The sequence below is a fragment of the Varroa destructor genome, unplaced genomic scaffold (genome assembly GCF_002443255.2).
Source record: "Varroa destructor unplaced genomic scaffold, Vdes_3.0 BEIS01000002.1, whole genome shotgun sequence".
Lineage (NCBI taxonomy): Eukaryota > Metazoa > Arthropoda > Arachnida > Mesostigmata > Varroidae > Varroa > Varroa destructor.
The window spans coordinates 30,531,778-30,559,356 of record NW_019211455.1 but is presented as its reverse complement, the minus strand read 5'-3'; the positions used below and the strand labels follow the sequence as shown (position 1 = coordinate 30,559,356).

Below are 27,579 nucleotides of genomic sequence, written 5' to 3'. Positions count from 1 at the left end.
TTCACAGCCACTCCTTCTGTGCTTATATAGCCCTAGCCGTTAACTTACTTTTAGGTTATATTATAGTATACGATCCATTGCAACTTTACCACGCTAATATGGCGGAGTGTCCTGATCTCGCCAGCGTCATCTGCTACCGCTCAGTCGCGTTAAAACTGTGTAATAATAATCATACGTTTCACAGTTTAGACCTCTTTTCTTGCATGTCTAAAAATCCTTTCGTATCCGTCAGGCTTGATTCCTTTGTTCAAAGCCAACTGGCGGGTTTTCAACGCTATCGGGATGCCTTGCATAAGTCCGAAACTAGAGCCAGGAAGTGTTGTTTTAGCTCTGTTAGACGTTGAATAAGCACAAAAGCGGAGAAGTTTTTGCACTCAGTTTTAAGGTATTTACATAGTTTGATCATATCCGTCGGAAAGAAGTTGAAAATTAAAAAAGAATGCTGCCTTTACCGGACACGGTAGAGTCAGGATCAGGGCTTAATTTAGCAGCTATAACAGAAAACTGATAACTATTTCAATAGGAGTGGAGTATTTAGCATTCTCCTACATCAAGTCTGGATATGATAATGAGAAAGCGGTTCCGCGTAGAACACCTTTTGGTCATCTCTAACCTGACCAGCCGGTAATAGTGAGAAATTGTAGTGGGGGTTTTAAATTTTAAAATGATGTATAACTTTTATATGACAGTATTTTAACCCCGGGGATTCGCTAGGGGCTCTTGAATTCAATCGAAGTGTATTACAAGAACAAGAAAAAATGACGTTGGGAAGCACCGGTTGCGATGGAACGACAAATATCGAGTGTTTGATTCAGAGAAAATATGCTGTAAGTATTAGTCTCAAGTTTATAGGGAGATAATAGATGCATCCGCTAATTTGCCTCGCGTTTGTTTTGCCGTTGGTTCATGTAGCCCTCTTTCCCAGCATAAAGCCTAATAGCTTGCATCACAGCATAGTCTGAGCACAGATTCGAAATCATGCGGTCAGTTACGCTATACATTTGATAGGCACAAAATCTAAAAATTTCTAACTCCACGTAATTTGAACACAGAGCTTCACGTCGATTTAAGCATCGTAAGGCAATGTACACCGCTTGTCTAGATAACCCGATTCGTAGAGCGGTCACTCTGAGCAACTTGACTCGGAGCTGGTAGAATCTCATCCCGTCTATGCCTGAGATTGAGCCCACTGAACAGGTAATATGGAGACCCCAGTCTGATTTCTGCGCTGCACTAAAATGAAGTCTGCTTATCAATATACAGTCACTGAAACGCGCTGTCACAGTTTCAGGTCACGGCTCTCCTTTTGACATTTGACGCGAACTCTTTCAGAAGTAGAGTACAGAGAGAACACGCTTCTATATGTGAAAGGTTCCAGAATTATACTACTCCGATTATACTCAAGGTTTTTATATGGCGGACCGCATCCTTTCGAGTTGGTCCCTCTGCGCCAGTGGCTTCAATGATAAGATATAAAACGTGGATATGAATTGAAAAACCGACATCTGTCACAAGACGTTCCTTATTAATATTATGCTCAATGAGAACGAAAAACGACCAATCTAGCTCGATTGTATATGGCCTCTGAAAAAAGGTCTAAGGCATGTTTTACGCAAGTAGTTAAGGTAAACTTTACTTTATAGAACAGTCTAAAATAGATTACTTTCGTATGATGATGTACAAATGTCATATGAATGTTCTGTTCAGTTGTCCATAATACGGAAGTAATTACCAAATAAAAACAGAATTAGGAATGTAAGTTTTTATTTCGCTGAAAGGTACTTAGAAGATACACAGACCAAACGAAAACAACGACTAGCGTCTAGTTTAATAATAATTTAAGTTTACCATCTTTTCTTAGAACCTAAACGAAATAAGAAAAATCTAAGTTATGCGATACTTCTCAACATATCTATCTGTATGTCTTGTTCATGACTAAAGTTACAAACAGATTATGCAAAAGCTGCGTATAAAAATTAGCTAAAGAAAAATCTTGCTCTTTTGAACTGACGCACTCTGCTTTGACGGCAAAAATTGGTAAGTGGCAAGCATGCAGCTGCACAATGAACACTTTCCGGCCTAAACGGATTTTAAGGCCTTTATTCTGGCCTTTAAAGGATTTTATTTCTTTAAAGTCTCGATGTTCCTAAAACAACGCTATATCTATATGAATATATTTTCTCGAAAATTAGAATTACTCGATAACCTTGACCCATATTAGCCTTAAGCTATTTGCAAAGGAATGGACCGTTATTCGTAAACCGGCTGCTGACCAATAATATTTTAATCATTTATTGTCTGTTTATGAAAATATCTAAGGTACAACAAAGATGCAGGATCGTGCGTTAAAGCCCAAAAACAAGGTTTGATCAAACCTGCTATACCATTCAGCTTTCGGTGAATATCAACTTAATGTTGGAAAAAGATGCTTTTAACAAAACGACAGTTATTTACGATTATTGGTGCAAACATATCAAGCATGAAAATTACACAATAAAGGGGCTCATTGGACCTTAGGTCCTTGAACGGAGAAACGAGTGAATAAGTTGCTATGACCATCGAAACACAACGGCATAGAAAACACGTTTCCTATCGGCTCTACGTAATGTAGGATTCCTCGAAGGACGTGTCATCATGTTAGAATGAAAATGTTGAAGACGAAGAAGAATATCGAACAATGGCTTTATTGTACAACACATGGAAATACGCGTGGAACGACATTTCGGCAACTGGAATCTGCGAAAGATCCGCCTGGAACCTCTAGACAATAGGTTTCAGTGATCACAGCAACTTAGTTCTCCGGTTGAGATCCTAAAATACAGTTGCCTGCTTTGTGCCCTTCGATCTCCTAATTCGATTGCGCCATTATTATACTGTGGCCTCGCTGAAGGCTTCCTGGCCGAATGTCTTCACAACTTTTCAATAGAACTCAAAGGAAAAATAAAAAAAGAGATTCTCTTTTAAGAACGACCGCCGAAGTAGGCCGAATAGCGGTTCAGTACCGCGAACATCTTTTTTTTTTGTGTTATTAACATCAGTAAGAACGAGTGTTACACTTGGGTCCCGTTATACAACTATTAGGAAATACAGTTTCGGGAAGTTAAAGAACACTATAATAAAGTGCATCCTAGTATACCTTGAGTGAACAAAACAAATCTATGTTCGCTGCTGTGGTCGTCTGTCGTAGCGACAAATTGGTTCCAGTCTCGTGTTCGCAGAAGCTGAGCGATCGCGTTACTCTCGATTAAGCATAGACGAACAGACTGCTGCGACAACTTCTTCTAGAATCTTTTTTAGAACACTTGTTGCGAGATCTTACCAAGTAAAAGAACTAAACTTCTCTTGCAAAGATCTGTCAATCGAACTGCAATAAAGCCGCTGTGTATAGAATTTATAGCTGGAAGTCGTTTTTCTAATATTCACCCTTAACCCCCTACATAATAAGGATCATTTACTTCGTTCTATAAACGTACTTGCTGCCAGCATCTGACATTATTCGTATTTAGTTTAAAGCTTCTCCCAATTATTCTATACCTTCAAAGCTATAGACGTGAAGTAACAGCTTCTGATACGCGGATCAACGCAGACGAATTACATTAGTGTTCATTTGTGGTCTGGAAACATTGTTCCACAGCTCGTGTTTTCCTATTCTATCCATATACAGACGCCATCTTTTAATCGTGTCATCAAAAATTGTAAACCATCCTTTTTGAAAACGGGTAGAAATATTGACAAGAACCCTTCTAGAAGGGGTCACTGTGCCAAGGTAAGCTTCATTTTCGTAGTACATCGTGTTTGAATTTTTTGGCGACCTGCTAGGTGACTATCAACATTGAGACGAGACCAAAATATAGACAGATTATAACGCACGAGTAAGAATTCGCAAAAAAGATACGCATGTACTAATAAAACTAGGTGATATACAACAAGCAAAATAACCTGATGAATAAACAAAAAGGTAAATATTTCAAACGTATAAAATGCGTTTTGAAATTTTACCTTTTTTAGACCGTCTGTTTTTTTTTTCTTCACTCTTCGTAATTCATCGTAACTGTAATAAAATAGAATTATTATTGTCATGAAATATGCGTGTAATTTGTACAGTTATAGCTATTTGTTATCACATTGAATATATCATGCTAAACCGTTCGAGATTACCAATATTCAGCCGCAGTTCACAAACACATCACTGCTAGTAGTTGGCCGAACGCAAATGCAATGTTGTTAGTTCTTGTGCTGCTTATGTACAATGTTGTTATATATATATATATATATATATGTGTGTGTGTGTGTCTTCAATAGGTAAAATCGTGTCGGCGTAATTGTTCTTCACTTAAATTAGTGGTAGAACCGTTTGTTTTTATATTGTTGACGCATCACAAAATTGGGAATGATTATAATCGTTATACATCGGTGTCGCTAGTTTAAGTATTAACAACGTTTCCTAAACATGAAAAGCTCAATCATAGAGTAGTCGTCTGTCGTGGTGATGCTCTTACAACATTAGTTGCTGGTTGATCTATGAGCACGCTGTGATCAACTTCAACTTTTTAACTCAGCTGAACTAACTTCCCGACGCACCAATGGTCTAATCGTTCCTGACCTATGTCGAATCGAACTGACGCAAAATACGTTATCTGCAAACGTTGAAATCGCTATTTGGGTTTGCACATAACGCGTCCCTACTCGTACGATCATGAGATAGCAATATGGCTGCCTTAATATTGTGGACGAGTTAAGACTAACAGATGAGACTTGGCGGACCCCTGTTACTCATCTTGCATCCGTCCTACAAATCAGTCTTTGAAAAAGGCAATTTAATTCGATTTTAGAAGCGTTGCTTTAAATATTCGTTAGTCGAATGTACGTTCTCCGGCTTTTAGTTACTCTTATAGATCAGTTTGGCTCCGCTCATGCGTAGACAACCTGTTCTTTGTTACTTGCTAAACGAAAGCCCTGGATTGCTTACCGGCGATTCGATCTGCACAAATACTTGCTAGAACCGAATAGTTAACCTTCAGGGTTATCGATAAATCCACTAAAATATAAGTAACATGCGTTTCGGAAGTTATGGCCAGATAGGCAAGTAAAGCGTCGCATTGTGCTTTCTCCTAATAGGCACCTTTGGAGCGAATCAACTATAAATTATGTAAGCAAGTTCCTGTATCGAATGGCATTGAATCATCAAGTTGTTAAACTTGAAGCAAAATCCTTTAATATTTTAAAAGATCACAATTGGAATTTAGCTACGCAGCTTTTGGCCGAGGTTAGAGTAGATCATTTTTATTACCCTACCTTCCTGATATTTCGTATATTTGTCAGTCTTAGATATTTTTTCTAGTACAGACCAATAATATGTAAGTTGATCTAGTCCAGCTAACAGAAGGTAAAATAGCGGAAAAACATTTCAATTGATGCCAAGTAGTTCATGACGAGCTCAAAAGGAGGATCTTGCCGAATATTCATTATTTCCTTATGGTATAAAACTGCAAATTCTCGGTACAACCTGTATTTCTACACGTACCACATAGATTTCGCTACTGAAGTACGAGCATTTAAACACATCCTGCCAAAAACGATAAGACGTGCTATAATCAATACATCCGTATAGTAAGATAGATCTCTGATATGTGTGTAGGAATATTTAGTTGCACTAACCACAGAGATCCAGAATTGAAAGAACCTAAAAAGTTCGAAGTCTTATTTCCCGTTGGGTGGACCTAGTAATGATCCATTATATACACCTTGGTTACACACACAACGATATCGCAAACATCAAATCATATTGTATAGTCAATATGATCTAATCCTATGTATGTAGTTACTGTGGTGTCACCTATTAATAGGGCCTTATTCCCTTAGTTTCTAGACTACTCTGTGTTCAATACATGTTCTATTTTTGACTACTGCGGGTTGTTTTAAACCTTAAACACAACTTAAATTAACATACGAATTCTATATAGATTACAAGAGACCACGGTTATAATAGATCTGATCTTACAATAGGAAGCAAATTCGGGGATGTTCCCCTAAAAATATTCCACCCTGATTTCATTTTATATGTTGAACTGAAGCTATACCTACGTTGACTCCCTCTTTCCGATAAGCGTTGTATTTACACCAGCTGACTTAAATTGCTTGTAGCCAGACAACAATGGTCCTGTTGTTTGTGTCTCGAAATCAATGATGCTCTCCCTATCGTTTTTACTACTGTTGTTCTTATTAGCTGAACTGGCAAAACTTACGATGAAACTCTCAAGTTCATGCGGTTCCACTTGAATATCTTCGGGCAAAATATACTCTCCATCCATGGTTCCTGTGAGACTAGTTTTACGAATTGATAAAACGGTAACATTAGTAAAGGCTAAACCTCGGCGCCTTTTTGCTGTGCCTGCCATTGACATCTCACAGTTCCGAAAATCTGGCGAAGTCCTAATAGAGCAGTCTGGAGCGCGATTATGCAGTACTAACAGAGTTCGATCTAACGATGGCAGGTGGTAGCTAGCTCCATTATTTACTTCCGATGGAAGGGTGCGCATTGCAAGCAAGTACGTATCGCAGTCCGCAGGCTCCAACAGGAAACTCACCTCGGTGTGAAGGTCACGTGGAAGTGCATTTGGTCGACTCTGCATTACAACCGGCGGGAAGTTTAACATGATAGCGAGGCGGTGAGCGGTGCGGCTCAGCAGAGGCACTTGACGTTTATTTGAGGCGGACTTATTTACTGAAGGTTGTTGATCTTGTTTTCGGGTCTCCATGAGCAACCAAAATCGTGACCGTGTGTGAAGGTTGTCCGACACACCCTCAGAGAGGCCTCGAGCATCGTCGAAGCGTAACTTGCGGTCGAGCATAATTTCAAGGCGACCTGGCTTAGTCGAGGTGACTCCGTGCGCATGATCGGCGAGCAGTGTGAGTCGAGAACCTTCGTCCTGAATAAAAACGGCTTCCGTCATTGGATAGTAATTTGCCTCAACGGACAACAGGTCATTGCGAAGTCGACGCAGAGTCTCAAAGCCCCCCGAATCGGTAAAGAATTCTTGACCGGATGAAAGATCTGACTGCAGTGTCATGTACATTTCAAAATACTCGCGTCGGACAGAGAGATCGAAACTAGTCTCAAGTTCAATGCCTGCGGTCAGGGCGGCGCCTACGGAACTCTTTTTGTGGTACACTCGATAGCGTTGCATCACTGTGTTCGGGTAAACAACGATTACTTCACTCATAAGTGGGCCGCGTACCAGTCGAATAACGGGAAATCGTCCTGTAACATTTTGTCGCGGTTCCTTCAAGTCAGGACGGAAAAGGTACGCCCCACTGTGGAAGTCAGCTGACCGGTATGCTCCAAACGCCATCGATACGTCTCGACCATTGATGCTTTTGAGAAGGCCCGTTGATCGACTAAATACCACATGAACATTCTCGTTAATCATTGTGATATCTTCATCGTTGCTTGTTTCGAAGTTGAAAACATGCCCATTCGACAGGGTGGGCTTTGCTACAGGTGGCGAATTCGACTCCCACGAATCTGACATGAACACCTTTATACTGGTCGCTGGCGTAGCAGACCTTTCACCCAATGTTTGCCCAATCACCTGAAAGTAATCATCAGTAAAGCTAATTAAGTAGCCCGGCTCTTAAATCACAGCTCTTTCAATATTGTACAGAGGGATGCTTATGTTCCTATTGCAAAGCAGTGGCTTTCGTTTGATGTGCGACATTTTATACTATCTAAACAGTTGAGTGTTTACTTATTATGTTTTACAGGCAATGAATGAAGCAATAATTTTGGGCAGACGAGACCCTTTGGCCTGCATTAACGTCTGCATAGCAAATATGCAGAACTATCCTTGTCTAAAGAGCTCCGTTCATTCTGATCTGCTTCGAACTCAAACTTTAAAGTCTCTTTTTTAGGAAAATGCACCACTTCTGAAGTGTGCACTTGGTTACTAATATGTCCTGCAAGTGCAATATGCGTTAATGTGTTTTCAAAAGAAAGTAATACATGGAGAAAATGCTGATTTTTGTTTTCCATTTTCTTGCACGCGGAAGGCTACAAAGTAAACTGGGATTTAAACGAACTGAGCGCGAGTAGATAACCATGATGATACTATAGGTAAGCTTTTTTAAAACGTCTCTCTGCTACCTAGAACCTTTTCTTCTGTAGCTTATTGATAAATGGAAGTTTTCCTATTAAGGTTTTTTTTTTATTATTTAAGGTTTTCTGAATAACTGACGTAAAAAAAAACTTGATGGATTTGCGTTGCCACAACAACAATAACACGGAAGTTAGCATTATTGTGAGCGACGTGCCATTTACCTCGAACGTTGTTGTTGAAAGAGGCGCTAATTTAGCGATAAACAAGAGTTCGTAAAGACCGGTAGGCAGTTCGGCAGAGTACCCCCAGACAGGATTTAACTGGAACTCCAGCTCATGCCCTTCAGGCCCAAGCACCTTTTGCACCGAATCCGTTACATGTATACGAATCGCTTCTTGAACGACAAACGCATGACTGTTGAATACGACTACTTTCGCAGGTCGCCGCGCCTTTGCTGGGTAGTCCGAACTGTCTGCGTTCCAAAAATGGGCGTTAAGGTTCAAAGGTATACGTACGGGAAGAGCGTCAAGTGAAGTTCTCTTTTCGGACAGTTGCAAGTATGTTGTAAAGGGCATCTGGCCTTGCTGGTGGTAACGGTCATTGTATGTGTCTTGTCCTGAGTAAGGCTGATATACAGGCTTGGCCTTCGATTGTATGTACTGCATAACGTGAGCGATTACCGATTGGGTGTCCTCTATGCCTTGGAATAACCGTTGGCGATAGTCTCTCATAACGTGAGCCTTCGAGGTACCTGTCACTGCATCATGATGCTGCAATTTAAAAAAAAAGGTAAAACGATGAATAAAGGACCATGCTAGAAGTTGGTGAACTTACTAGGAATTCATCACTCGATCCTGTCATCCGGTTTTGATGAACAAAGTGTACATAGCTTCCTTTCTACGGCACAAGTATATATTAAGAAAGGCTGATATATGCACGCACACATTCTTAAGAGAAAGTGTTACTGGAGTTGCTTAACATAGCCACGCACGTAACTTGGCAAGACCTTTAGCTACTGCCGTTGTACATCAAATGCCAAGTGCCCTCAGACACTCCCCAAGCAGCTCTCAAAATACCTGGAAAATGCCCATCTGTTGTCGCGCATTATTTAGAAGCATGTAGTCGGCGTCAATGCGAGATCGTAATTGCTCGTGGCCGCCAGTTCCTAAAAGATGGTGCCTGCAATACGGATATTGTGCAATACATTGTTACAATTCTCCAACTGGAAGGGCAGACGAGTGTAACTATATTTGCTGTGCAGCAGTTGTCTTTTGCAAAGAAATGCATACAGAGCACATACCTGCCAAGCGAGTAGATGATCTCTGCGGTTCGAAGGTAGTGCTGCAGTTCCCGTGCTAATTGTTTCGCAAACGGTCGGGTTGTAAAATAACCCGTCCAATAGTTCGCTTGACCTTCGGTGTAGATATCTCCGTATGGCATAAAATCACCGGACAAAGTGGGAAAGGTTTTTTGCCGACGGTGTACCTGTAACAATTCAACATAAGCACAATTTACTATGCTGTATTTGCTATGACGCCTGTCATTTTTGTGTTGCCGATAGTCCACTCCTATTTTATGCATCGACTCCTACCGCATTCCAGTAGTCGGCCAGCGATCCAAATTCGATGTGAGCGCTGCTGAAAATCTTCGGATTTTCATTTATATAATTAAACAACTGTCGGTAATTGTTGTACTGCTGTTCCCACTCTTGTCGTCTGTCATAACGAAAGTCATCTCCGAGCAGCACGAGCGCGATGTTGTGTGTGTAGAGGGAGCCCAGTTTTGAGTATTGCTCGATCAAGTCGACGGCAAGCTGATGGATGTTCGCCGCCGACACGGGCTCAGAGCGTGACTCAGAATGTTCGCCAAGCATACGCCGGAAATCATATCGAAGGCATACCTGAAATGTGAGCAAATATTTATTTCCCCTATAAAAACAACAACCTATTCGCATAGGCAAGTATGACCGCAACTACTAATTTCCTATGAGATTTCCGATGGTGAATAATTTTTATGAAACTGCACGTATTGCGGCGAAATAGGTACACTTTTCCAGAAGGACTAAAAAGCAACAAGCTGTGACACTTCAGGCTGAAAGGTCAATCAAAGATCAATAATCTTTTCTTTTGGTACAGTCAAACGCTATGCAACTGTCCGTGCCTAATTTACGTATGACGCTATAAATACTTACGCTTGTATCGGGTCCGCATGTATGTTTGATCGAGTAGAGATCGAAGGGTGCCATATGACACACGATTTGGTCTTTTAATTTGCTTCTATTAGATCGGCTATCCGAACGGGTAAAACTTGTCTGCCATATGAATTCTAGTTGCTGCCTATCGGCCAGCCACCTGGAATTAGCGTACGTGGGAACAAGAAATACATAAAATGACTCACGCAGTGTCACATAAGCCACCTTTGGGAAAAGCTTATTTATTATATAGCAACAATGTGAAAGACAGAATGGTAAAAACCTTTTCCAAGCGTAGTGTGTACGCTGGATAAACGTGTTATGAATTCCAGAACGGCGTAGTAAATAGGGAACAGCATTGCCATGACCAAATGGGTCTATTGACCATCCGTTCCGCGGAAGTGCCTTGTCTCCGAGATGATGTTTAATCCACTGATGTCCCTCGATGAGTTGATCAAACATTGAATACAAGTGCACGCCAGCCTCATCGGTCATCACCCATCCACCAGTGAGAATTTCTAGCTGTCCTCCATACACTAGCTCTATTACCTGCAATAACCAATATAATACCACAAAGTACACGGTTACTGCGAAGGTAAATTGCAGCTTGACAGAGAGCGACTTCATCGGCTTAAATGAATGCTATGAAAAAAGTAACGTTGTAAAGAGATATATTTGAATTAACCACCTCTTAAAGCCATTAAACGAAGAGTGACACAATTGCGTACCTGTAAAATAAATGCGATAGTAAGGTAAAAAAACAGAATGAGGATATAAGGAATTCTACGTATTACCTTTTGTCGTAAATGCGGATGTCTGTCCAACGTTTGCCACCAGCGAGCAAAGAACGACATCTCTGACCAGACGAAACGAAAGTCCCTGTGATTGTCGAGGAAGTTGACAGAATTGTTGAGGATATGTGATGTCTGCTGTTGAAAGTACATATCAAATGTTTTAAGCCAACCGGGATCATTGTGCGAATGGGGCAGGACAAACACCTGAAATAAGTGAAACAAGGTCATTCAATTTGATGCCTATGGCAAGCGATGTCGTGGAAAAGGTATTTCGTTTACGTGGTATACCTACCCATCAAATTAGCAGCTTTCCGTGATCTCCGAACTTGTTGCTGGATGTGCAGTCAACATAGAAATCGGCCTATATAGAGATAGCTTTTGGCTTCAGATAGTGTTTTACTTAGCTGTCCATGAAGGCTATTTTATGAGGCCGCACTTAGTCATCGTATAATTATTAGATTATATTCAGTTATCAACTTAATTTGTAAAGACATTGATTCATGTATTTAGTATATTTAGGCACATTAGTTACTGCCGGAAATACGCCGCTAAGCATTGCAGAGTCAGGGTGCTTTGGTGCGTTGGGTTTTGGATTTGACTGTATAATTTTATTTAGGGTTTAACTATAGCTATATACACCTTAAGCGGTGATGTATTGTTGACGTCGAGTCTCCGTTCGTTCCACCGTCGTTCCCAGTTGGCGCTCCAGTAGGTCGAATCGACATTCGCGAAGTCTAATTTGGTAGCGAAAACTTCTGTTGTATCAATGTCAACGGAGCTTTTATCCAGTGTCACCGGGCAGGTATTTAACTTCTCACCATTGCCAACACCCTCTCTGTTTCGTTGAAACAGCCATGACCTGAAACTGCGAACGGAAATCCCAGATAAAAAAATCGGTTCTCTGCGAAATCGATCGACCGCCAACTCGTTGCGTCTAAAGACTTGGTGACTATTTTCTAACTAGCAGTCGGATAGCGATATGTTTGTAATACCGCATAAATCATTTTAGTTGATACAAGACTAAACATATGTACTGCTCTCGATTATAGGTACCTAAAGTATATTAATAAATAAGTCTAAAAAGAATACTGGGGCTTGTTATCATGTATCTTATTGGTTATTAACATCATGTATCCTATTGTTCTTAACGTATAACTATGCAACTATTAACAAAAATGTTTTCTGTTAAAATCTGTAAAAAAAAAGGCGTTTTCCTTATGGTGTTCTAGCCTTTTTTAATTCAAACTATCGCTGCGACTGCGCATCCTTATTGCAGTCTTTCTGTTCCTACGGTACTGTGGCTAGCATAAATATGCGATTACGGGTGAACTGTGAGTCTCCTATAACAATCTTCTTAAGTTGTATCTCGAATCAAACAGTTTATAATAAAAGAAACATATCAATGAAATTTGTGAACTTCCTTACGCGAATACTTCACTTTATTAGTTAAAAATATATCAACTAGCTTTACTAAACTACTTATATTGCCTAGCTTGACTTTACTGTTGCAATTCCATTGTTATTACTATTGATTTTATTTATTTATTTAAGGTATTAGGTACTCAAGATATGGAGCCAATAAAAAAGCATTACATGATATATTACGCACGAACTGCTGATAGCATGTACGGGTTTTTCTTGGCAAAAATACCTAATAAATGAATATTTTAATGGTGGATGAATTTATCAAATAACGAAGGAATTACAAGGTGTACCTCGATAAGCGGCATATAGCGGATCTCATCGTAAGCTATTACTCTGACCTCGTGTGGGATGTTTCTCGTGTTCCAGATAAGCCCTTCGGCATAAACCGAATTATGATATGCTTCAACACAGGTACTAAATTTTCCCTTTTAAACCATACCTCTCTACAAAAACTCACCTCGTGGCTGGCTGCTGTCTGTCTCCATTACTGCTCCTGTGAGGTGTCTCTTCTCTCTTCAACGGTGCTTCCAGAATCAAATTCTGTTGCTCCTTTTTTCTAGTTATACATAACAGAATCATCAGTTTCGCGCTGTTTAATTAACACCGACTTGTCTACTAACGCATCGAGAAAAGCCGCTAATTTCTTCATAATAATATTGATTACACTTCAAGCGTGAACTTTATATTTCGCATCGTTTCAATATCACTTAACTAGATATAGTAAAGGAAAAACCGTTGTAATTATGTGGTGAGTTGCTTTATATGATATTTCAGACATGCTTTTGATGATCACGTCCAAATGTCCAGCAAAAACATACAGATCAAACGCATTGCGTGAAGAGCACGTCGATAAGTAAATCTAAAGGATCATGTCCCGTTATCCCAATTTTCATCGATTTACACAGGCCTTACCGTTTACCATTGTCGTCTATGGACGCAGCTTCATTGGTCAGCGAGACAGGTTCCACTGAACCAGCCGACTTGTCTACTGCTAAGCGCTCTATTGGTGCGACTGGCCGAGACCTTATTGTTCCCTGGGTACCATTTTGCTGAATGCATGATACATAGACATATATACATTTAAGTTTAGTGTTATCCTATTGTTATACTATGTTTGATCCTAATATATATATATACATATACATCACTGTAAAACAAAGGTTTTAAGTAGGGTTTATCTTTAGATGCAAGCGAAAGTCAAAAGACAACAGTTATTTTGTAAGACAAACTCAGTGAAAAGTAAAGCTACAAAATGTTAGGTTCTTAAGTAAGTATTGACGATCCTCAAGCCATAATCTAAGCAAACATTTTTATATTTCGAAAATCTTTATATAACAGAATATGCTCTAATAACCTACCATTTTTCTGGCAATATCACGAGCCCATAACTGTGAAACATCTGTGGCGAAAAATTATGACGCGCAATTTTTGCCTTTTTTTTTTATCAAAACTAATGTAGCATCATTTTGGGAGTTTTGCAGAGACCCAAACAGAAGATACACTGATGATGAACGTTGCAGTTATACGGCGGACGCATTAAAATTTCCCACCCAAGTTCTCTCAAATTTCGCCAGGTAGGTAAAATGTATGTGGGCTGGCACTGTCGTAGTGGAAGACGGGACCCCTTCTGACCACTACTTCGGTCGATTCCGTTCTATGGCTTGTTCTAATCTTGTTAGTTATCGGCTGTAGAGGTTCAAATCAATCGTTTTGCTAGGTGACACCAACTCGTAATGCACGACTTACTTCTAATCTCGCTAAACACATAACATAGCTTCTCTAGCGTCAGTCCGGGCATTGCCCAGATCGTGAAGCACGCTACCGTCGCACGTGATCTATTTTTCATCACCCGTAATTACGTGCTTTAGAAATGGCTCGATTTCGTTACGTTTATGCAAACAGAAATATGATCGAGGAAATTACTTCGCGTCAATTCATGAAACACCCAAACATCGAGTTCCTTTGCAGCCAGCTGTCCTCATATCGTTCAAAGTTTTTCAGCGGTAGAGGTTTAGCTCCGTGGCGATACCGTGACTATTCACGTGTTGGTCTATTGACTTTCAAAATAGTTTCATACACTTTTTTTCGTAGCTAATCGACCAGAACGAGGAGCATCTTTCACATTGAAGTTTGCAAAACAGAAACAACAGAGCTACCTTTAGACCGTTCGTTCCGATAGTGTGGCTTGACCACAAAGAGCACAAACTCTTTCATGGGCATGGGCAACATCAATGTCTAATATAGCGAATTTTCAGAGATATTTTACTCATATTCAAAAGCGCCCTATCGAATCTGACAAAAAGCCATTCGAACAATGGACATTTCGGGACATCTATTACCGTCAAATCTCGCTTTCCACGTGATACGAACGATGACTCAACGCGACTAATATTACTTGACATATGTGATTTTAAAGCCACCTAGCTTAAAAAACCTCATACCGTTGCCATCACCCAATGCATAAACCTCTAATCGTACATGGAAATGCCACGCACTAAATCGTTTAATAAATATACAGTTTCAATCCATTGCTAAAAATAACTTCCGGCAGGGAACTTTTTTGTGACAAGGTTTATTTTTCAATATTTCAGGCGCAAACAAACATTGACAGATGATTGTTTTCTCTAACAGTTCAGTGTTTCAAAAAAGTTCGCCCTTTCACTTTTTTGAAAAATAATAAAATTAACTTAGATGAGCGCTGAAGTAAGTGAAACTCAAAAGCTACGCCTTCTTTAGATTTTATAGTAAAATCAATAGGTGAAAAAATTTACCACAACTTAAAACGAATAATTCTTCGTGGATACATATGTCAAGGCGCATACCGTGATGTCCCAGTTTAAGCGCAAGTAAAACAGGTCTTTAGTTCAGTTTAAAGTTCATTAGGCAAAAGCGCTAGCTCCTTCCGGCATATCCTTGTCGATTAAATGTGGATAGAGATGTAAATTAAATGTGGACTGGAAGTAGGGGAACAACTGAAGAAACTGTGACCACTTTTCCAAGATGTGCGCCATATGGTCTTGGATAGATTATTTGACGAATCGCAGAAGAAACTGGTGGTGTTCAAATTAATCTAATTTTCTTCCATAACGCTACGCTGCTTTCAAGGGGCTTAAAAATTAAGACAAAGTATTATTTTAGCGTGACAACGAAACGGATTGCATTTTCCTTTTAGCAAACTAAGCTAAAATCATTGAAGTTCGACATTCTCGATCAATTATTCCATTCGCAAAAGTGGCTTCTATGAGTGATTATTTCATATTTTGAAGATTTTAAACACCTCTAAATGTTAGATAAACAAACATCAATGGTGCCAATAGTCTCGGAAGACAATTGTTGTCTGTATATTTCGATAAGGATCCAATGACGCAGTACAACTTACTCTTTTTATTTGTGAGAAATGATTTGACTTTCAATACAAGTATAACAACGTACCTGATACTGAAAGATGAGGACAAGTGTGGCCAGAGCAAGAAGGATCAGGCAGACACAGAGGTTCTTCGGCCGCAGCAATAAAAACTTTGCCATCACTGCTACTTCAGACAACCTCAGCGCTGCCTGTCTGAACAGGCGAATGCAGTAGGGCTGATATTTTCAATTAACCTTGTTTAGTTCTGGATTTGCTCTTACTTTGTCGGTTTCCCAAATTCTGGTAAGATACAGCCGATCATCGGTACTTCCGAGCCATCCCTGCGAGCATAAGAAAAAAAATGAACGTTAACTATATCTGTATTCTCCGCTAAATCGAACTCAGTCTATAACAAACTCAGTTAACCATGGTCAACAAAGCGCGAATATAAAGACAGTTTTAGTAGAACTAAGCATAGCAGTATATTGTAATTGTCATAGTATTTAAGAAGCCATTTTAGTTCAGTGATAATTTCATTAACAACTGTGAGATAATGATGGTAGGAATGGATCTAGATTTCTATACAACAGAGGCTATAATCAACGGAAGGTAAAAGAAATGCCAGTAGAACAAGCAGATAAGTTTACAGGCAATCTGGTTACGACATTAATTATTTGGTAGCAGATCTGACAGTGAGGTTTTACCAACCAAATGAGACGTACATCTGAAGACAGTACGATTTGCCGTGTATTAAACATCATAGCAATAATTGCCCGCCAGGTGTCTCTGCTGTGAAAATACTTGCACTAGCATGTTATCACCCTATGTTTCTGCTTCCATTACAACTATTTTCTTGCAGCATTATGCGCTAATAAACTATTGAGATAATTGCTAAGCTTTTCCTCTGTTTAAGTGCGCTTTCGGACAAGCAAACAATATTAACTGAACGATTTAGCAATATTTCTGATCTCTGCCCGATTGATCTTTGTTTAGCCTCCTATGTTTCCAGTGTTATGTCAGGTATCGCCATTTGATATTCCATCAGAAACCTGGCTTCTATGAACATGAAACGAAAGGTGTCTATGCCCGCGTTCAAACCTGAACTACACCGTGTCAAAAACTGGAAGGTAAAGTAAGTAAGCTACCACACCCTCTGTTCAACAACCTCTTCCCCTTCAGAATTATAAAACCTATGTCTTTGGAGGCTTAAATCAATCTATATGGTCTATAGATACAATTGTGTACCTTCTATGTTTGCTTTTAGTTGAAGTACAAGGGCCTTGTTTATTTAAGACAGGATGACTTTCATTGATAGAAGTGTAGAACTTAACTGCGTTAACGATACTGTCGAAGATTTAGAATAACGAAGCTAGAAATATTTCGTATCGTCGAAAAATTCCTAATATATTGACCGCATCATGTTTCTAACGTCAATAATGCCGGAGATAGCTACAAGGAAGCTACTAAAAAATATAAGGGATTTAAAGGGCGGTGCAGAAGATGCTCTTGAGTCAGGTTCGGAGGAGGCACGCTTCTAGGCAGGAAATTAGTCTGTCTAATGAGATAGAAAAGCTGACGAGGGTGACCCTGGGCTGATGATATGATGGTGCTAGCTACTTACGTTTTGAAGTTTTAGGGTACTGTTAAACAAAGACCCGGGCTGATTTGAAGTCAACCTTAAGAAGTAACTTGAAAATTAATTGATAGTGGTCTTGGCGGAAACCCCACTTCTACCCAAATAAAATAGTCTTACGCTCTTGTGATGTCCGATCTTGTTCCTTATTTGTCCATACAAGTAGATTTTTTGGCAGCACATCTATTATAATACAACTCCGAAGAATTGCTTAGTTCTTATATATTTGTTTCTCTATATGGTAAATAGTTTAGTTCTAAATATATATAATCCAATTTGGATAAAAATGAACCAATTGTGTCATACTTAGTATTTACAAGCTAATAAGTGTTTACTAAAAAATACTTCATGCAACTCAGATTTGTACTGCTGAAAATAATGCGGCATGTTATATAACCGTCTCTTGAAGAAAAAGACCATTGGTTTTATATTAAATGAACTTCGAGATGATGCAGCGGGCTTTACCTCGGTAGTAAAATTCTATAAACTACTCTGGCAGATTTTCTGTTAAAAACCGCTAAATATAATTGACTTAGCTTTCCGCATCAGAGTTCAATAACTCCATTCACTTGGTGGCCTACCTTTGCTAGGACCTAGCAAATCCTGATCTGACAGGATTTAACGAAATACAATAAAATACTAAAGTGAATAATCATAAATAAAATTAACGAAAAAAATATTTATCATTGGGACACATTTTTTACTTTTCAGTTGGGTTCAATGTTATATGGTAGCGAATTCTTCAATTAAGCCTAAAGAGATTCAGAGCCATCAATTCAGCAAAGCTTTTTTATAAAAAGCTACACAAACTTCCGCGCTAGTTTTCGTACCAGAGTATAATTTTTAAATATATAGACGTATCTTCAATAAGCCTACTTCAATAAGCCGCACTTCGCAGGGGATCCTAAAGATAATGCTAATATAAATCTGTTTCAAATTTACAATAAGCCAAATTTAAAATAAAACTGGGTTGGTTAATTTCCCTTGTGGACACACCGAGAATTACGCAAAAATTCCAGAGGCTCAATGTTGTTGTAAATGAATTTTATTTAGACCAGGCTAAGTGCTTTAGGGAATCGTTAACCAAATATTTGACCGCAGGAAACACTTTTATAGGCTACGGTGAGGATTCCGTATTTTATGGACTACAATCTCACCGTCTGTGCAACTAGTTTTAACAAACCATTGTCTAATTTATTTATTTTCACACGCCTGCCTTTATGCAATCATTCTTTACTTTTTTTTATATTTGATTACATCAGCGACCCTTAATTACGTCATCCTCTTACGTAGATTATGCAAATTTACCTTGCAACTTTCAGATGGGCTAATTAGAGGGATCCGAAGTCACGAAAATTTAGACCCTTGACAAAGGTGACACGTAACGTTTCAGCCTACTCGATGTGTCTAGGTCAAAATGTAATTATCACTTTGGCATTGACAAACACGATAGCTTTATTTCTATTTGATTTCTGCTATGTAATAAAAATATTATAGTTTATTTACAAAATACGATGCCAGAATCCGGCATTATTGCAAAACTGTACTTTACTTAAAATACAGTGAACTCGCAAAGCCGTGTTCTGTCACTTAGACCAATATTTTGTGACAGACTTGAAGTTACTACCCGAAACGTGTCGCTTCTAGCACCAGAACTAGGAAAAGAATATTAAACAGTTTGTGTGCTTGAGACCACGGACAGTTCCAATATTCGAACGCAGCTCATTGCATTAAGACAGAGTCAACTGCTCTAGCTTGACCGTACTTAAGAGCTGAATTCTGGAATTACGTGCGGATATGGCTTCAATTACAATACAATACTATTTAACCAAAATTTGCACGTAAGATACTTAGTGCTTCTGCTGCCAAAAAGTAAATTGCCTCGTAATATTTCTAACCCGGTACTTAAATCGACACGCAGTCTCTAGTTTCGCTTATGTTTAGCCGCTGCATTCGCAGAAACCATGCTTACCATCTTCCTCATAGGCACTATTGAAACTACTGATAAGGCCTATTCACATTCATCCTATGCTTCTCATTATGCACGGCTATTCCGCACCAACGCAACCATGCTCGAGCGGATAAGCGCTCCTATTCTACGTATTATGACACGCACTCAGGCTACCACTAACGAAATTAAATCTGCTACTTTGAAAGGGCTACCGGTTCACCAGTCTACTACTAATCCGTGAAAGAGTAGCCAAAATAATTCCATATGGCTAGTTGAAACATCGAACTCTTTTGGTTGGACCGAACAAAAACGACGGTTTTAATACAATATTCATATCAGATAGCTTTACGTATATGCAACCTGAAAAGATTATATAGGAACCTACAATCATCATCTATCGCACCATCGTTGTTATGCTCCGAGCAAAGACCTCCATTAAGGGCAGAATCTATCTATAGCGGCATAATGCTTTGAACAAATAATCAACACTTACCGTCCTGTATTTTCCTTACTTTGAAGTTCTTGCATCGACCTAACCACTTTAACATATTTTCGCCTTCGAAGTACAACTGGCGGTTGAGCTTATGAATGTTTTTGAAAATGGTTTTCTAATAACTGTTTTTAATCTATCTTATAAAATAATAACTGTAGTCGGCAAGATGAATGCGAAAATTATAGAGCCCCAATACAAAGCTCTATTTAAGCAGAATCACTTAACAATACTTTTGCCATTATCAGAAACACAGGTGCCTGTAAGGTTTCTAAGGCAATTAGCCTTTAAATGGTCAAGTGATTACGCTGCTATAGGATACTAGAGAAATAACAAAAACGTGAAATTAGGACAGCGGCGGAAAAATAATGAATGTGATAATACAATGCATCAAAGCAACGCGTTATGTGAAGCTGCTCAGCGTGCTATCGTAATACAAATCTGCCAATGTAAATAATCTCGTCGTGATTAGCGCAAAGTACGCACTTAAAGACTAAGTTCCTTAGGAATTTTACACGCAGCTGTGTCTCTGGTAACGGTGAAATATTCTTTATCGATTTTGCCTTAACAGAGCATTGTGTTGAGATTGTACAATTCATTTTTATGCCATATATTTGAGGCAATATGTAGTGAGCTACCTGTTGCCCAATATTGACTTCCTTATATTACGGCATCGCACGCAACATTGCACTGAACTTCCATATGACAATTTTATTAAAGCCGGTCCATATTTACGGTTGAAGCTCAAAGTTCCATTGATTTCTAACAGACGGTTTAAAAACGAATACACAAGCAAACAAAAAAACAGAAATACAACGAAACCTCGTTCTGGCGTCTAAAAATGTCAACAAGGAACTTATGCTAGAGCTGATGTCTAATTCTAAGAAGTCCGAATATTGTCGTGCCCTTCGCTGCTAAGATCTGCTGTTCCACATACAGATACAGGTCACTTATATTTCGGTCAGTGCACTCTTCATATGCAAACTTCCAGGGGCTAATTTCCAGTGTATAGCCACACTGTGTCTTGATAAAAGATTGTGAATTTCCATCGTAGTTCTCCTAACTTCTCTTTTCATCAAATTTTTTAACGTATGCAAATATCTAAGACCGTGGGCTAGAAAACTATTTTTTATATTTCAACAGGTTTTGAAATGCCCGTTCACCGTTCATAAACCCTGAAATTATATTGATGCACAATTCGGACGCAGGACCAGAAATGCGTTTTCTACGTGCAATAGTGCTTTTCCATGAAGCGCAACAGAGGCAGGAAACAATACTTTATATTGTAGTTTGAAGAGGTACCTTTTACTGCTTATCGTCTTGATTAATTCAGTCACTTGATCTTTAAAAATTGTAACTTGGGCAGTATTGCCATGGAACTTTCAAAAAAGTGCATACATGCGATTAATGCTCAATTCTTTAAAACAGTTACTCGTGTGCAACTGTTGGTATTATCAAGCAGCTTTATGGATTGCTCAAATGTGGTACTCCTAAGAATTTCATTTCTAGCTAATTGTCAACGAAGTGATATTTGATTTCTTTAGCAAAACGACGGCCCTTCATTTAAACTATCCCTAAAATCAATAGCTATTCATGTTTTTCCTTGTTTAAGATTTGGCTTATCTCTACCGTTTCGGTTCAAAAGAGCTTTTTCCGTTCACTGTTATCAGTGTTTCCACAGCGAACACTTCGTATGTGACTTAAAAGCCTGCTAATAAGCTGTTCTCCTAAAGTAAACATGGACGTGAACAACAATATCCTTTTAAACAAACTTAAGTTTCCCAATTCTAGGTAAGAGTCATACTGTTGCAACTATCGAATTCGTCATATTTTTCTACGCAATACGACAGGATAACTTCGGCACAGCTCCATGTTCCGCATCCTAAAACTCGCGTGACACACAAACAGGTGCGATGATTTTGTCCAGCATTTCCTATGGATAAATTTATATGGGTTAATTTAGCAACCCAAATTGCTCAGCACTGCTTACTACTGTCGTGCCCACTATAATGCTCTCTTAAATTTGACGTTTGAAAAATACCATACTAGAAAAATCTAATACGATTTCTGCTGATGAATGTAATCAAGCGAGATGTTTTGGAAACAATCTTGCTGCCACGGAAGTCGATTCAGGGTATACATTTCTTTAACGGGTCCTTTTTCCCATGTATAGTACCGTAAAGTGACTTTTAATTGCAGAACGTATCCGATTCTGTTTTAATACGTAAAAAAATTCTCATAAATAAATATTCACCAACAATATACATATAAAATAGAAGGAGTTAAGAAGAATGAAACTCACTTTCTCTTTCCCCCGTTGGAGAAAAGCTATTACCGAAGAATAATTTTTCAAATATTTTTTTTATTAAGGGTCTGACAGTAAAGGATTTTATAAAAATTTTTTAGAGTTTAAGGCTTTCCGTGCAAGGTGCGCTTGATTTCATCGACGCATTTTTTATGTCGTTCATTGGATCTAAGCATATATAAATATATGATTTTCAATTGGTTGTGGCATAAAAAATGTGCCCATGCTGTATTAAACATGTTGATGTCATCACACAAACAAACGAATCTTAACTTGGTCTCAAAGAAACTTCAATGGTGTATGACCTAAAATTCACTTTTCGGTTTTCATAATGACGATATCTTCTTATTCGTATCGTAGATAACACTGTACAGTAGTAATAGAGATAATTTGCTGTCATACTAAACGTTGAAAAGACGTTTCCCCAACGTGTATAGCTTTGTTAATCATTTTTGTCAGTTTAGTACTATAAACAGCAAAAAGTTTACCGTCGCCTATGGAATAGTGCAGAGACGGGTAAGAAGGTATCAAGTCTACATATCCGTATGAGCATAAAAGCACTGTTTAAAACAGTCGACTGTACGATTAGGACAACAAAACTCTAACTACTCGATTTAAATCGGCCATGTTGAACGCATACACTTGATTACGTAATGAAGTGAAAGTAAATAATAAGGTGAAAGATGTGCGCCCACGATGTGCATTGTAATACCATACGGTAATTTGTACATATTCCGTTTTTATACAGGTAGCTCGACTTGTACTTCGTGAGACCGTTTCATGTATCCATATGTAGAACATAAACCCGAGTCGCTAAACGAGTGCAAATGCGATTTTCCTAGAAACAAGTCGACTAAGTTTCATCGAATTTATTAGCTAGTAACAAGCGATGAAAGATCACTTCTACCACCTATTAAAAAGAGATTAGACCTGACAAATACAAAGAGTCTTGTTCATTCGCAACACTAAGGAAGGTAAATATTGAGAAAAACCAGAATGTGTCTTTACAGCTTCCGCGATCAAAAGAAACTCATAATTAGCGTGCTCCATCTATAAAAAATTCCAGAGTGGTTACTCAATAAAAAAATCATTCAACTACTATATTCGTTCAAATTCTTTGTCCAGCTGATTATCCCCATAGTTGATTCCTCTCTTGAAGGAAATCACCTACTTGAGCTAACGAGTAAAGTATTGTTCCTGACTAGTAATCTGTGCGGCACTCTCCACTACACTCAGAGAATCTGGACTTTCGTCTTCAAGTTCCTGTGACCACAAACCAGGTACTGTCCATTCAGTTATACACATCAGAAAGAAGATTAGACCCGATATGGAATGTACGAGCGAGCAGGAAACATCTCTAGATATACGGATAATTGTCTATATAGTCGGGATAGAAGGTCATCGGGTGATAATAACTCGTTGACATAACTGTATTCTCACTGAAGCTCGTTTAGTAGACAATAATACATAGCGCACCTACTGGCACCCGATAGACTATAGGGCCGCTTCTGGCCTGAAATTAATTGATATAGCTACCGACTCTGTAACCATTCTGCTCTTTTAGACAGACAGGGCTTCGCCGCTACATCCAAGTCAATGCGAGAAGCTGGGAGGGAGATGCGTTTGAACCAGGCACACCATGTACCTACACACATGCGCTTCATCAACTACCATCTAGGACCATCAAGCTCCGCCAAATTACAATCACAGCTGATCCCAGCTACAGGTAAAAGCAGCTAATGTGTCGGTCATTGCACGCTACTTACTGGGATGCAATCGCAGATAACGACGTTGAAGTGATGTTTAAATAAAATTGTACGACATATGACAGTTACTCATTACTAGAAAATGTATACGAACATAAACTTTAGTGATGCACCTTTACAACGGTTAATTGTCGATTGAGCTTGATGAAGCTCTACTCAGCATGTGCTGCTTTACTCACTTGTGTCTGCGTCGCGTCATGGGTTCATAGGGAGGCCCAGAATAACCGTTCCTTCAAAATTTGAGGTTTGTAGTGTACCCGTTGGAGTGCCGTTAAACGCACTTGGAGCCCACGGACTGGGCGCAGGTGAGTGCTAGACATAGCGCCCAAGAGATAAGCCATTCTTTTCCAGTAGTTCGCGTAGGAGTCATCCCATCGTGCGGTCCGATGTTGGTAGACGTCCCAATCCAACAACTGCGGCTGTCCGCCAGTTGGTGTGTGCCTATGGCTTATGGATTGGTTGAAGTTGGAGACGCCGAATTTGTTTAAACCTTGCCGACCCGCGCAGTGCATCAGCTGCGGCAATTTGATGAGCACGTACATGCATTATCCCCGACACACAAACCCTTGAACTGTGCAAAAACATTCTACTTGTACAAATGTATACGCTCTACCGTTTCGCACGATCAATCCGATCGCAAATGCAGTTCTCTGGTAGAAGCGATTGGTCAATTGTGTTTGCATGCTCTTTTTTATGCTGAATGTTTATTTGTAGCAGCGGCTCATAGAAAAACTACAAATCAATTAATTTAATTATTGTTCAAATTCAAATCGTGTCAACAGATCTTTGACCGGATAAATTGGGCTGCTATTGATCTTCTAAAGTTTCACAAAATTGATTAATTACTGCACCCATGTCTATCTGTGCACTTGGAGTGCGATAAATGTTTAACGGCTTTCAATCTAGCGTTTCACTCGTTTCCTATAAGGAAGGTTATCACGTGGATTATAGCCAAGCTAACGACCTACGTTTTCGCTACGGCTAATTAAATAAAAATGTTTAAATGAGCAGATTCGACAATCTTGACTACAAGACCATTGGTACTTTAACGCGGCACAATTTATCCAACTGCGTGTATTTTATATGGTAAAACTGTGTACAGTTCTAGTTAATACGATTACTCACATAAATAAAAAAAATTGTACACATATTTCTTTCAATTAACATTGGAAAGAGCAACATACACCATGTTATGAGCTTAATTTCAATGAGCTACATCGGCGACTTCAGCCGTCAGGGTTTATGTACAAAGTTATATGAAAGTGGGTTAAAACCCGACTAGAAGAGAACAATTTACCATTAAATACCCTTCGTTGCAACAAACGCTCATATAAGTGCTTGAATTTCAATTCCATCATACTGGATGATTATTTTTTCAAAGGGAAGATACACTACTAGATTGAGTTGGGAATTACCAGTAACATGCGATGCAGCAGCATATAGTTCCAGTTTCACTGACAAAGAAATCATCAGCCGCTGCTGTGCCAGTTAGACAAAGTAATTCGTAAGTACAACAAAAAGCCCAGCAAATAGAATTTCTCCTCCTAGAAAAAGAACAGCCTCCTACCACTAGAGGGCTAAATTCGAAGCTGCAGTTTTAAGTACTTGAAGACGTAAAACAATGATTTGTTTCGCTAAATTGAACGCTTACTTCGGTTATTGGGTTATTGTTCTTTTAGTGCCGTATGCCTCAAATCTGCCTCTCGAACACTAGAAGGGTTTACCTAATCCCTAGTGGAATCACGGGTTAGAGATATCCTGCTGCCGCATGAAGAAGTATTCTAAATGACAATATAGATTTGCATTCAAAGTAGAAGAAATGGGCTACTAGACACATTGACGAAGTCTCATGCATAGTCAATACTAGTCCTATACCTAAAAAGGACATCGCATGAACATTGACAAACTATATGCGTTTTAATAGAAATGATGTATATTACAACAGTCATGTTGGCGCAAGTATCCCATTGGATTCAATATCATAGACAGCCTATCACAGAGTAAACACAGTCAAGAAACCAGTCAAATCAGAATATGCCAAAACTTGTCATCCGCTTAACTATTTACCATCGGATATCACCCTTTCAATCTACACTCGTTTATCCTCAAGAAATTTGATCTGTTTATTAAAATCTCTAAAAACATAAACTCAATCAACACAGAAAATGCTCATAAATTAAGACGTATTACATAGGCATAGGGATCTTATTGCTATGCCTTAGAAGATTCCTAGACCTTCTAAAAGGCGCGTACCTTGTAATTTGCTCCATGTATAACGCGATTAGCCAAATTAAGTACTTATACGGGTAAAACCACAATGAGTTTTTCCTATATTAATTTTTATTAAATCCTATATTATTTTTTTATTTATTAATTTTTTGTAATGTAGTGTACATCACCGACGGGGATTGGACCAGCGATTCCTGACTTTTTTCAGCCAAAGCTTTAGCCGTATGACGCCAATGATGATACTACTTTTCTTCCAGAATAAGAGAAGTTTAGTGCTATTTTCGTTAAACGTACCTGCCGTTGAATCCAAAACAAGGATTGTTTTTCATGGAATATGTACCCAAGGCGTATTTCATTTGACTGAAAAAAAATACAGAAAAACTATACGCTTTGAGCGATTAATTTTAGAACAGTAAAGGGCTGTCCCACGTCATGTACGTATTGCATAGATATGTACTTATAAATAGGTTAACGCGTATTTTGCGTAAATTGAGAATTATGCTTTGTTTCTAAGATTGTATCTAACTAAGGACGTATATTTCAACGATTTTGTATGTGTTGAAGTGTCATTCCTTGCGGTCATTTTTATTCAATATGACCACCATCCCTTGAAATTAGTTTACCAATTTGGGACTTAAATCACTAATTAGTATTTTCAATATATGCTTTTTTATCCGGCAAATAATTGTTTAATAGCAACCGTGCTTCTAGCGATGTTGGTAAGTGCAAACGCGTTAGAGTATCGCTTCAATATGCTACCTATAAAAAATTACACAGGAACTAAATTCTCAACTGATAATGAACCGAAAAGTCGAAAAGTGTAAAGGCTTAAAACAATCGTTAAGTCTAAAAGGTACAGATGCGTTAAAAATCTTAAGAAGGCTAACCGTTGGAGTCCAGGTGGATGATCCAATTGGCCGTTGATCTTCTTCTTTCTAAAACGGCTGTTAATTTCTGTAGTGATAACCTAGGGCTATCAGAACTAGCTTTTTGAACCATTTTTGACAAGTCCAATTTTAAACTCCATTAAGGGCCTTTAGGGTTGCATCGTGAAGATTCTTTTGGATTTTTCACAAGCCGCATAAAGACTGGCAGTAATCTAAACCGTCAACTTTAGGCAAAAAAGGAAATTTCTAGTACTGTTGAGGGTTTGTTTAGCGCCAAAAAAAATTGGGTTGTAGTTGATTTTTCATTAGAAATACGAAAATGATGCATTGTTATTCATTGTGGCAAACTCATTGTTTTGTTTTAAAAAGAACTGGTTTCCATCTATTATCAGGAAAAGCAAATGAACGCATGTCTGCTAAGACAAACAGCATATCAAAGTTTTCCTCAACTTAAACGCATTATATA

At 38.8% G+C, this 27,579-nt stretch overlaps 2 protein-coding genes and 1 long non-coding RNA gene across 19 annotated transcripts in view; 2 read left to right on the top strand and 1 right to left on the bottom strand.

The window, feature by feature from the left end:
* Window positions 1-24,317, bottom strand: part of alpha-Man-IIb (alpha-Mannosidase class II b) — a 25,246-nt gene extending 929 nt beyond the window's left edge. Inside the window, exons 1-15 of one of the 13 annotated variants that reach the window (XM_086978952.1) lie at window positions 23,403-23,542; window positions 19,930-21,859; window positions 15,939-16,193; window positions 13,419-13,555; window positions 12,964-13,062; window positions 11,721-11,946; window positions 11,082-11,285; window positions 10,571-10,836; window positions 10,288-10,447; window positions 9,688-9,996; window positions 9,397-9,581; window positions 9,173-9,275; window positions 8,318-8,866; window positions 6,588-7,592; window positions 4,000-4,051 (exon numbers count right to left, since the gene is read on the bottom strand). In XM_086978952.1, coding sequence (XP_086835078.1) covers window positions 4,043-4,051; window positions 6,588-7,592; window positions 8,318-8,866; window positions 9,173-9,275; window positions 9,397-9,581; window positions 9,688-9,996; window positions 10,288-10,447; window positions 10,571-10,836; window positions 11,082-11,285; window positions 11,721-11,946; window positions 12,964-13,062; window positions 13,419-13,555; window positions 15,939-16,031 — 3,345 coding nt within the window. In that variant the 5' untranslated portion in view covers window positions 16,032-16,193; window positions 19,930-21,859; window positions 23,403-23,542 and the 3' untranslated portion in view covers window positions 4,000-4,042. Of the gene's footprint in view, window positions 1-2,250; window positions 7,593-8,317; window positions 8,867-9,172; window positions 9,276-9,396; window positions 9,582-9,687; window positions 9,997-10,287; window positions 10,448-10,570; window positions 10,837-11,081; window positions 11,286-11,720; window positions 11,947-12,963; window positions 13,063-13,418; window positions 13,556-15,938; window positions 16,194-19,457; window positions 19,863-19,929; window positions 21,860-23,402; window positions 23,544-23,660; window positions 23,839-24,176 lie in introns of those variants that run through there. The other 12 variants (XM_086978950.1, XM_086978949.1, XM_086978951.1 and 9 more) reach the window with 12 other exon arrangements.
* Window positions 162-1,642, top strand: LOC147757654 (uncharacterized). The gene is made up of 4 exons (XR_015320154.1): window positions 162-385; window positions 690-827; window positions 1,053-1,197; window positions 1,286-1,642. It is a non-coding gene; the product is annotated as an uncharacterized LOC147757654 (long non-coding RNA).
* The window catches only part of LOC111243622 (uncharacterized), a 12,065-nt gene continuing 8,309 nt past the window's right edge, over window positions 23,824-27,579 (top strand). For 2 of the 5 annotated variants that reach the window (XM_086978956.1, XM_086978953.1), the window contains exon 1: window positions 23,824-23,957. The gene's annotated coding sequence lies outside the window, so the exon portion shown is untranslated. Of the gene's footprint in view, window positions 23,958-24,161; window positions 24,303-27,579 lie in introns of those variants that run through there. The other 3 variants (XM_086978954.1, XM_022789435.2, XM_022789434.2) reach the window with 3 other exon arrangements.